Source organism: Marmota flaviventris, chromosome 9, assembly GCF_047511675.1.
Source record: "Marmota flaviventris isolate mMarFla1 chromosome 9, mMarFla1.hap1, whole genome shotgun sequence".
NCBI lineage: Eukaryota > Metazoa > Chordata > Mammalia > Rodentia > Sciuridae > Marmota > Marmota flaviventris.
This window is the reverse complement of record NC_092506.1, coordinates 14,472,753-14,484,703: the sequence shown is the minus strand read 5'-3', so window position 1 is coordinate 14,484,703 and position 11,951 is coordinate 14,472,753. Positions and strand designations below refer to the sequence as shown.

The 11,951-nt window shown below is 44.2% G+C and overlaps 1 protein-coding gene across 1 annotated transcript; it reads right to left on the bottom strand.

Annotated features, from left to right (window-relative positions):
- Positions 1–284: 284 nt before the first annotated feature.
- Positions 285–1,244, bottom strand: LOC114083993 (olfactory receptor 5J3-like). The gene has a single exon (XM_027925221.2). It carries the CDS (start codon positions 1,242–1,244, stop codon positions 285–287), a length of 960 nt encoding a protein of 319 aa, XP_027781022.2.
- Positions 1,245–11,951: the final 10,707 nt, after the last annotated feature.

The window sequence follows — 11,951 nt, the reverse complement described above, 5'->3', positions numbered from 1 at the left end:
ATGTTGAATCCACACTCTAGCTTAAATAATTAACTTATTTTTCTATATACCATATCCTTCATTTGTAAAATGGGATCATTTTAACAATGGCTACTAAGAATATGGTGGTAAGGATTCAGTATCATGATGAATAAGGAGATGCTCTTCAACTATAATGCTCTGTACAAAAACATTTACTTATCTCACTTTCATATCTTTCAAAATCAGGGCTGCTCTAGGTCAATTTACCAGGGGATTTGCAAGATGCTATGTCTTCCTCAGTCCAAAAAACAAGTTTGCAGGACTCAGCAGGGAAAGTTGTTGACCTGGAGCTTCCTCTGTAGGGCATCTTTTACCTCCTTGTTGCGGAGGCTATAGATGAAGGGATTGAGCATTGGGATGATTATGGTGTAAAAGACAGATACAATTTGGCCATTGGGATCACTTGTGGACCCATGGGGTTGAACATAGGTGAAAATCACAGTGCCATAGAAAATGGAAATGGCCAGGAAGTGGGAGGCACATGTGGAGAGGGCCTTCTTCCGCCCAGCTGCTGAGCGCATCCTCCCAATGGCCACCCAGACCAAGGTGTAGGAGGTAAGGATGACGGTGGCAGGCAGAAGAGTAACCAGTGAAGAGATGATATAGAGGACCATTTCTGGTATGGCTGTGTTGGCACAAACTAGGTGGAGAAGTGGTGGGATGTCACAGAAGTAGTGTGGTACTTGGTTGGGCCCACAGAAAGGTAAAGCAAAGACATTCCCAGTCTGGATAGTGGAATTGACTCCACCAAATGCATAGGAAGCAGCCACCAACTGGAGACACGTCCCCTTGGTCATGAGAGAACCATAATGGAGGGGTTGGCAGATGGCCATGAGGCGGTCACAGGCCATGGAGGCTAGTAGGAAGCTCTCAGTTGTTGCATGCATTACAAAGAATCCCATTTGGACCACACATCCCTCAAAAGAAATGGACTTGTCAGATGCCAGAAAGTTGACCAAGAGCTTGGGCGTGACTATAGAAGAGTAACAAATGTCAATAAAAGAAAGGACACTGAGGAAGAAATACATGGGACTATGGAGACGGCAATCAGTGACGATAAGTGCTATCATTCCCAGGTTTCCCACAAGTGTCATGACATAGATGAGCAGGAAGACAACAAAGAGAAGCTCCTGGAGGTCTGGGTAACTGGAGAATCCCAGCAGGATGAACTTGGTAACAGGGGTGTAGTTGCGGCTGGCAAGGGCTAGTTCTCTAGGTGTCATCTGCAGAGGTGACAGTTGATAAGTTATTTCTTGAGTATGCCCACCACTGTGCAAGGTGAAATGGGCAGGAACACTCAGCAAGTATGAGGCTCCCTTCCCAGAGGCTAAGGGAAGCATCATAGTGTACTGGAAAGCACAGGCTGGGAAGCCACCTAAACATGGTTCTTAGTTAGCCTTGAGGCACTGACTGGTCCTGTGTCCTTGTAGAAACTGTATGTGAGCCTCAGTTTCTTCATTTGTGAAATGAAGAAAATATGCCTACTCTCAGGATTTCTGTGTGACCTAAATGAAAAGCGGAATGAGTAATATCTAAAGGTGAGGGACACAGTGTGTGGCATCCTCCCTAATCTCTTGTGCCTCTGAATATACAATATGTCCATAGCTCCATCTGACATTTATTCCATTCTGTTTTTATTTCAAATTGAAGATGTAATTCACACAGCAAATAACTCACCATCTTCAAGAACACAGTGCAGTGGTTGTTACTGTGTTGACTGGGTCATGCAACCATCCTTGCTTTATCATTCCTGAACATTTCATCACCGAAAAAAGAAAATCCATGCCACTGGTAGTCTCTCCCAATTCTTCCCTTCCCTCAGCCTCTGGCAACCATAAATCTATATTCTGTCTCTATGGCTTGCCTCTTCTGGAGATTTATATAAATGGCTTCATATAACATAATGCCCCGCCCCACTTTTGGTATTGGGGATTGAACACAGAGGCACTTAACCACTGAGCCACATCCCCAGCCCTTTATATTTTTAAATTTGAAACAAGGTCTCACTAAGTTGCTGAGGGCCTTGCTAAACTGCTGTGCTGGCTTTGAACTTGCCGTCCTCTTGTCTAAGTCTCCTGAGCCTCTGGGATTACAGGGGGCCATCACCATGCCTGACAGTATATGCCCTTTTGTGTTTGTTTCATTTCTTTTACCTTAATGTTTTCAAGGTTGATCCATGTTGTAGCATGTATTAATATTCATTCTCTTTTACATTATACATCCCTCAGGACATTTCCTCCTCTATACCATGACCATTGTGTCCTTAGCAAATCTGCTGAGTTGACTTTCAGTCACCTAGGAGTTTGTCAGCTTGGAAATGGTGTTTCAGTGCTTGCTTGATTGCCATCCAAGATGTTAACTCACAATAGAAGTGGAAATGACAGAGGTCTTTCCTTCCTCCCTACACTTTCCACTCTTTTCCACCTACACCTTCTTCTTGGATGGTCTGGGCTACATCCTCAAAATTAGTCCTAGGAGAATATCACCATCCATGTTCATCCATGTCAAGCAGGTTTATTTTGAGGATTAGGAGGAAGTGTGGTGTCACTGCGCAGAAGAATACGGAAACACAGCTTCACCTTTCCCCACCTGTTGTAAAAGGTACAGTTTATTGCAGAAAGAGCATTGGGCTGACAGAATGGAGCTGCATTTCCTCTGTTACCCTGGACAGTTCTCATCTCTGGGCTTCTTATTTCTCATTAGCTAAATCAAGGTTTGGATTTAAAGATCTTTTCTTTCTTTCTTTCTTTTTTTTTTTTTTTGTTTTTTGGTACTGGGGATCGAACTCAGGGGTACTCAGCCACTGATTCACATTTCAAGCCCTTTTTTGTATTTTATTTAGAGACAGGGCTTCACTGAGTTGCTTAGAGTCTTGCTAAATTGCTGAGGCTGGCTTTGAACTCTTGATCCTCCTGTCTTAGCCTCAAAAGTCCCTGGGATTATAGGCATGAACCACCATTCCAGGTTTGAGAGAACTTTGAAGTCACACATGGTCCCTGCACTCTAGCAGACAGTTTATCATCCTTAAGTTTTCTGTCTGAATATGGATCTTTGTGCCAGTGTGTTCCAGGAACATACAAAGAATCCATATGAACTTGTCTAGAAAAAAGGATGCTGTATTCCTGATAATCATGGAGCTTTTATGAGGTTCTGTCCAGCTCACAAGGATCTCTCTAAGTACCTTGGCCACTCATAACAATAATCTCTGGTAAATAGTTTGAAAATCACAAGTTGTGAGGAATCTTGTTAACATAAATTAATATATGGAAATTTAAGGAGTTCTGTTATGGTAATGCAGTTTAATTAACTGAATTCCTCAGTTATGCCAAATATCACACATGATGTGTCATCAAAAATTATTTTTAATATTTTATCATCTATTACTTAGAAAAGATTCTCAGTTTTCTGGAAAGATTTTAATTTTTCTTTTCCCTCTTTCTCCTCTTCCTCCTCCTCTTCCTCTTCCTCCTCCTCCTCCTCCTTCTTCTTCTTCTTTTGATTTTTGGTACCAGGGATTGAACTCAGGGGCACTTAACCACTAGCCACATCCCCAGCCCTATTTTTAATTTTATTTAGAGACAGGATCTCACTGAGTTGCTCAGCATCTCGCTTTTGCTGAGGCTGGCTTTAAACTTGTGGTCTCCCAAGCCACTGGGATTACAGGTGTGCACTACTGCACCTGCCTAGATTTTAATCTTTCAACACTTAAAATCACACAAATCACTTACAAGAATTTTATAGGCAGATATTAAAAGTCATTAACTTTTTCAACACCTACATCTCAAATTATACCTTTTTTTTGGTGGTATCCTAGAAAATTTTTTGTATGCTAGTAAAATACCTTCTAGTAGTATTGAGGATGGGTTAGAAGCATGCATTTCCTTTCAAAAGTGAGAGAGGGACAATTGTGAGGGGATGCGGGGAGATGAGAAATGAGTACTGCATTTCCATCACAGATGCATTCTCAAAAAAAATGGTGTAGACTGTGGCCTTAGAACTAGTCAGCTCCTGAAACTTCCAGAACCCCCCTTTCTACCCTTGCTGCCTCTCTTTCCTCCCAGAGTTGGGTTTGTGATTATGTGACAGAGGGAGAATCACTAAAACACTAAAACACTCCACACCTTTCATGGACCAACTATCTATTTGTTATAAAGGTCAGAATATGCAACACTGAAGGCTGGGGTTGGTTCCTATCCCATGATTCCATCTTGTGGTTTAACCTAGGACAGCCAGCTTCCGGCCCTCAACGCTAGCTTCTCCACCCAGGGGCCTGACGTATTTCTGCTTACTCTTTCTTTTCTCACCTTCTTGAGGGCTTCCTTTTATCCAAGTCCAAATGTCTGTGAGTCTCTGATCTACAAATGAATATTATTTGTTTCATGTTTCTTTGATAGGACCACCCATAATCAGTCCCATAATCACACTCATTACACACATTACAAAGTCATACACAGCATCATTTTTAGGTTAAGCTCCTAGATCCTCTTTACCAGAAAATGAGGGATTTTTGTCCTCTTTCTTAATCCCCCTCTCCCACTGTCTTCACATGGTCCAGAACTGTCCTGGACCTAATCCTGTATTGCTCCCATCCCAACCCCCAGATGGTCATTTGATCCTTTCAGATGTAACCTATGAATAATTCTCAGTAATGCTGCCCTTGGCTAATAATTTTAAACTGAGAGTGTCAGTTCTAATAACTACACAGAAGTTCCTCCACAATCCCACAGTCCCATCCCTCAACCCTTCTAGTCAGACTCTCCTACCCACCTGGTTTGTGTGCTGTTGTAATCTGGCAATTAATTTCTGATCATGAAGATGTATTTAGAATTGTTCAAAAGGGTTTTGACCCTAATACTGAGCAGACAGGTTGGAGGCTCTGAGTTCAAGGAAGTGCGTGTTGTTTAGGGCAAGGGCCAGGAGCAAGTGCCTTTTCTTTACGTAATCTTTTGTTGCCATTGTCAAAGACTGTGTCTCAGTAGTGGTGAAGCACTGAGGGGAGCTGGGGACACTCTAGGGCAAGGATTCTGAGGCTGGACCCTCCTAGGACCTCTCCTGGCTTTGGGCACTAGGGAATCATTTGAGGAGGCACTGGGGGCCTTGTTAATGTAAAGAGTAGTTTACTTATATTAGCAATTTAAAAAAATGATATTTTCAAAAATGAAGCTAACTTTAAGCACAGGAAATGCCAATAGGCATGAGGAGTGGCCAAGGGGTTTGCTACCAGGAGTGCGGACACATGCTGATCATCGCCTAGTTGTTGCTTGGGACAAGTTCCTCCTTATCCATTTGTCAACTGACAGGGCTCCTGTGAGACTGTCATGCTGGGCTCAGCTGAGACTCCTGCAGCCAAAGTCCTGTGAATCATGGTTATCAGAGCTGAGGGGCTCTCAGAGGAGGGGAACAGTACAGCAGTCCCCTGAGTCAGGACTGCAGGGTCCAAGGGGAAGACCAAAAGCATGCTCAGAGCACCTGAAAAGCAGAGACATCAACATTAAAAAACAAAACAAAACAAAAACAAAACTATATTTGAACCTTAAAAGAAAAAAGCACCAGGAAATTATAGGACATTGGGAATTGCTTTCAAATAATCTGTCTGGGAACAGTGATAAGATAAAGCCAGAAGGCTTGGCAATAGGTCCATGTAAGATAATTTATCAGACTGACTGCTTTTATGTATATTTTAAACTATCTTTTTGTGTGTGTGTGTGTGTGTGTGTGTGTGGTGCTGGATTGAAACCCAGGGCTGTGTGCATGCTGGATAAACATTCTACTATTGAGCTATATCCCCAACTCTATACTTGAAAGTTTTAATAATGTCTTTAAAAATCATAGCAATATGCCAAGTATAGTGGTGCACCCCTGCAGCCCTAGGAATTCAGAAGGCTGAGTCAGGAGAATCACAAGTTTGAGGCCAGCCTTAGCAACCTAGCAAGACCCCCAATCTCAAAACAAACAAATAAACAAACAAACAAATAAAGGGCTGAGGATGTATAATGTGCCAGTGTGTCAATCCCCAGTACTGGAAGAAAACAAAGAAACAAACAAATTTAAAAATTACAGAAAAATCCTGCAATTCATTATTTTTATGTTTTCAGCTTGTTATTGGGTTAAAGAAAATTTATAAGCAGAGTGGTATGTGCCATAATTTCTCAAGGCTTGTGTTACAGGAAATAAAGATGATGTTCGGTGGGTGTTGTGGTACATGCTTTTAATCCCAGCAGCTCAGTAGGCTGAGGCAGGAGGATTGTGATTTCAAAGCCAGACTCAGCAAAAGCAAGGGGCTAAGCAACTCAGTGAGACCCTTTCTCTAAATAAAATGCAAAATAGGACTGGGGATGTGGCTCAGTCGTTGAGTGCTTCTGAGTTCAATACCTGGTACCCCCCAATAAAAAGAATTTAAAATACATATAATAATATATGATATAAATATAAAAATATAATATATAAAATATACAATATGTAATATATAATATATATAATATATAATATATAATATATTATATAATATAAATATTATATATACACACACACTATATATATATATAGTGTGTGAGTTGTATTTGGAGTTAAATCAAGGGTCTTTGCCACTTAGCTAAACTCCCAGCCCTGTTGACATCTATATTTACACTACATTCACTGTAAAGGAAAAATAGAAACTTTATCTTATCTACCTTATACATCTTCTCTCTTTAGTATATATTCAAATCCTGCTTACATATAGGTGTCTCCTATTCATTCATTCATGCATGCATACAGACATTCATTCAGTTATTAATTCATTCTGTAGATATTCATTGAATGCTTACTATGTACAAGAAACCATAGTAGGTCCTTTTCTATCATATACACATATATGATATAAAAAATGTATATATTTTTTGTGTGTGTGCTGGAAATTGAACCCAGGGCTGCATCTTTCTATGCAGGTACTCTAGTGGCCAACGAAGAGTGCTCTGTGGGTTCCTGCGCAACCTGCACAGGTGACACGGGACGGACCCTAACTCACAAGGATGCTCACCTCATCTCCCCCAGCCGTCCCCCTGAACCACTAGGCTGGGCGAGAGTAGTCACAGGCACCTCAGAGGAGGGAGATGAGGCAGGGGGCTGGTCTGGCGGGAGGCCCACGGGCCCTAAGGAACTGAGGTGTGAGGTGGACAGCAGGGGTGAACCTGCCCCAGCGCGCATATCCAGCTCCATATTTTAAAAACATTTTTATATATTTATTTTTTTATATACGAGACAGTATAGTGTATTTTGACATATTATACATACATGGGCTATAATTTATTCTAATTAGGATCCCGTAAACGTGATGTGTTTTAATTTGTTTCTCTAATTGCTAGAGATGTTGAACATTTTTTCATATACTTGTTGACCATTCATGTTTATTCTGTGAAGTGCCTGTTCAGTTCCTTTCCCTATTTATTGATTGGATTATTTGTTTTTTGGTGTTAAGTTTTTTGAGTTCTTTATCTATCCTGGAGATCAATGCTCTATCTGAAGTGCAGGTAGCAAAAATTTTCTCCCGTTCTGTAGGCTCTCTGTTCACTTTCTTGATTGTTTCCTTTGCTGTGAAGAAGCCCTTTAGCTTGATACCATCCCATTGATTGATTTTTGATTTTATATCTTGTGCTTTAGGAGTCTTGTTGAGGATTTTGGTTCCTAAGCTGACATATCTTACGTTGTCAGAGAGGTTATTGTCTGGGGGAAAGATATGACAAGCGCACCACCAGATAAAGAGTAAGACTTGGTCGAGGGAAGATGTGCCGGCTTTGGGAAGCAACTCTGATCACACTGATGTCGCCTTTTGTTGACCCCTCTTTTATTTTTTGTTAGGGACATATATAGGTTAATAATCACATACTTTTATTGATATATGTATGCATCTTTGTCTCTCCTAACAAGATTGTAGCATCTACAGCATTCATTGTAGCTGCACATTACAGATCTCAATAAATATCTGCCAAGGTCTGAATGTGTTCCTTAAATGTTCATGTTTTGGGACTCTATTTCCCCAAATCATGTGTTGATGCTATTTGGAGATGGGCTCTTTGGAGATCAGAGGTCTTGAGGATGGGACCTCTATGACGTGATTAGTGACTTTAGAAGAAGAGAGGTGGGCATGGCTGTACATAATTGTAATCCTACATACTCAGGAAGCTGAGGCAGAGGATCTTAAGTTTAAGGCCAGCTTGGGAAATTTACTGAGACCCTGTCCTCTCCGCCACCAAAAAAAAAAAAAAAAAAAAAAAAGGGCTGGGGATATGGCTCAGTGGCAGAGCACTTGCCCAGTGTGTGTAAGGCCCTGTGTTTGATTTCCCAATATACATACAAGCGAGAGAGAGAGAGAGAGGGAGAGAGAGAGAGAGAGAGAGAGAGAGAGAGAGAGAGAGAAAAAGAATGGGTCTTGAGCTGACATAGTCCCTTTCTCTTGCCATGTGAGGCCCTCTTCCATTTTATGGTACCTCAGTAAGGTCCTCACCAGATCCTGGTACCTTTGTATTGAACTTCTCAGCCTTCAGATTCTGAGGCTGAGAAATATTTCTGTTTATAGTTTTTTTTTCTTTATAAATTACCCAGCTTATGGTTTTCTGTTATATCAGCAAAAAGAAGACAAAGCCAATATCTGTTGAGTTTATTTTTTTCTTTATTTTTTTGGTGGTTCTGAGGATTGAGCCCATGGCCTTGCACATATTAGGCAAATGCTCTGCCAACTGAGCAACATCCCCAGCCCTGTAAGTTTTTTTTTTCTTTAAAAATATTTATTTTTTAGTTTTTTAAGTGGACACAGTATCTTTATTTTACATTTATGTGGTGTGGAGGATCAAACTCAGTGCCTCAAGAATGCTAGGCAAGCACTCTACCACTGAGCCACAACCCCAGCCACTGTGAGTTTCTTTTTAATGTTAGTTTTAAGATGAATATGTTGCCCATTTCCAAGAAGACTTGATAAATTTTACAAATAAAAGCATATGATGGATTGTGTTGGGATACCTGCCTATTCATAGTTCCTTTCTCTGGGGATTGCTCCTTTCTTTCAGTTAGGAGCTGGTGTAGCTTCCATATTTGTGCCACGCAATGACCTGAGCATAGATTGCTATGTCAGGAATAGGCATCTTTCAGCTTGTGTTTCCCAAGAATCTGGGGAATAAATGTGGTTGTGTGGGCTAAGCTCAGGAGCCTATTTGAGTCAGGCTGAGAGCTGGCACCATGGCAACCAGAAGCATGTGTAAGCTGAATTAATAGGGGAGCAGAAGGCTTGGCTAGGCAGAGGGGGCCACTGCAGAGAGGATATAGGGAGGGCCACACCAGAAAAAGCAGAGATAAGAGTAATTCATCCCTAGAGAGACAGAGGGACACAGAGACTCCATTGTCACTTCCCAAATACCAACCAGATCTAGATCCATGAAGCCGGTTATACTTAGTATCTGTAAGATTTCTCATCTTTGCAGTACTTCCACCTCTTTATTTGAGCATAACCTGAACAGTTGTTTGTTTCTTACATGCAAAAAAAAAAAAAAAAAAAAAATCCTCGGTTAGAGCAAAGCACAGAAGAAAATAAATCTTGTAACAGATAAAACAAATCTGTTAACATTTACAAGAGTGATTCTCTATCTTTCACCACACAGCACTGCTCAATTTTGTAAACTCCATATATTGAAATATTTGTGGCCACTCCCCAAAACACATTCATCAATTTCAATTTTTATAAATAAGAGACTATCCATCAGGCTTTGAATAAACATAAAAAATTTGAATTATTACACACAGCTTGTTATTCTCACCAAAAGCAACCACATGATATTTTAATTAGTACACATTGCTTTACCAGACTGTAAGTTTTACCAGCATTTGGAAATACTGAGGATACCTCTAAGAAATCTCTCTGACCATGTTCATAGACATTTGGGGTTTTTAGATGCCTTGTAAGGAGACGTAGATATAAAGGCAGCAGGAATAGGTGCCTGGTAGGAGCCAATTACAGAGGACTCTAGGGATTCACCAAATTAACATACAACTTCATGACCTTGAAGATTCATCAGAGAATAAACCTGTAGTTTTGCTGAGATATAAACTGGAACAACTGTGCTGCCCTACTGGTGTTTGGAGTTACTTTCCCGTTGAGTGAGTTTAGTTGGTAATCTATGAGATGCAAATGATGAGCCCCTATCATTTGCATCTCAGAGTGCCTTTGTTGACTGTAGATTTTATAGGGAAATTATAAGCTCAGTGGCATTTACAGGATGAGGGATTGAATGGGTTCTCAGAAATATCACTCAATAGGGCTGGGGTTGTGGCTCAGTGGTAGAGTGCTTGCCTGGCATGTGTGAGGCACTGGGTTAGATTCTCAGCACCACATATAAATAAATAAATAAATAAAGATTCACTGACAACTAAATATATTAAAAAATGTCACTCAATAATATGCAAAGTAGAGTAGAGGGAACTGGGACCAAAGACAGAGCAGGCCCAGCGGCCTGCTGAGGGGCAGAGCCGCCCCCCACCCCCCTCGCCTGCCAGGTAGGGGAAGGGTGACCACCGACAGAAAAGGCCCAGTGGCCCAGGGCGGGACAGAGCTTCCAATCACTCCTGCAAGGTAGGCGGGCCTGCGACCCACCGGCAGAAGAGGAGCAGCCGCCTGCTGAGAGGCTGAGCCGCCCCCTCCCCCTGCGCCGGCATAGTAGAGGGAACTGGGACCAAAGACAGAGCAGGCCCAGCGGCCTGCTGAGGGGCAGAGCCGCCCCCCACCCCCCTCGCCTGCCAGGTAGGGGAAGGGTGACCACCGACAGAAAAGGCCCAGTGGCCCGCGGCGGGACAGAGCTTCCAATCACTCCTGCAAGGTAGGCGGGCCTGCGACCCACTGGCAGAAGAGGAGCAGCCGCCTGCTGAGAGGCTGAGCCGCCCCCTCCCCCTGCGCCAGCATAGTAGAGGGAACTGGGACCAAAGACAGAGCAGGCCCAGCGGCCTGCTGAGGGGCAGAGCCGCCCCCCACCCCCCTCGCCTGCCAGGTAGGGGAAGGGTGACCACCGACAGAAAAGGCCCAGTGGCCCAGGGCGGGACAGAGCTTCCAATCACTCCTGCAAGGTAGGCGGGCCTGCGACCCACCGGCAGAAGAGGAGCAGTCGCCTGCTGAGAGGCTGAGCCGCCCCCTCCCCCTGCGCCGGCATAGTAGAGGGAACTGGGACCAAAGACAGAGCAGGCCCAGCGGCCTGCTGAGGGGCAGAGCCGCCCCCCACCCCCCTCGCCTGCCAGGTAGGGGAAGGGTGACCACCGACAGAAAAGGCCCAGTGGCCCAGGGCGGGACAGAGCTTCCAATCACTCCTGCAAGGTAGGCGGGCCTGCGACCCACCGGCAGAAGAGGAGCAGTCGCCTGCTGAGAGGTTGAGCCGCCCCCTCCCCCTGCGCCGGCATAGTAGAGGGAACTGGGACCAAAGACAGAGCAGGCCCAGCGGCCTGCTGAGGGGCAGAGCCGCCCCCCACCCCCCTCGCCTGCCAGGTAGGGGAAGGGTGACCACCGACAGAAAAGGCCCAGTGGCCCAGGGCGGGACAGAGCTTCCAATCACTCCTGCAAGGTAGGCGGGCCTGCGACCCACTGGCAGAAGAGGAGCAGCCGCCCGCTGAGAGGCTGAGCCGCCCCCTCCCCCTGCGCCGGCATAGTAGAGGGAACTGGGACCAAACACAGAGCAGGCCCAGCGGCCTGCTGAGGGGCAGAGCCGCCCCCCACCCCCCTCGCCTGCCAGGTAGGGGAAGGGTGACCACCAACAGAAAAGGCCCAGTGGCCCGCGGCGGGACAGAGCTTCCAATCACTCCTGCAAGGTAGGCGGGCCTGCGACCCACCGGCAGAAGAGGAGCAGCGGCCTGCTGGGAGGCAGAGCCGCCCCCTCCCCCCCGCGCCTGCAAGGTAGTCGGAACTGAGACCACCATCAGAA

Bases quoted from the DNA above. Each gene is read 5' to 3' on its own strand.
- LOC114083993 (XM_027925221.2), bottom strand. From the start codon at position 1,244: ATGACACCTAGAGAACTAGCCCTTGCCAGCCGCAACTACACCCCTGTT.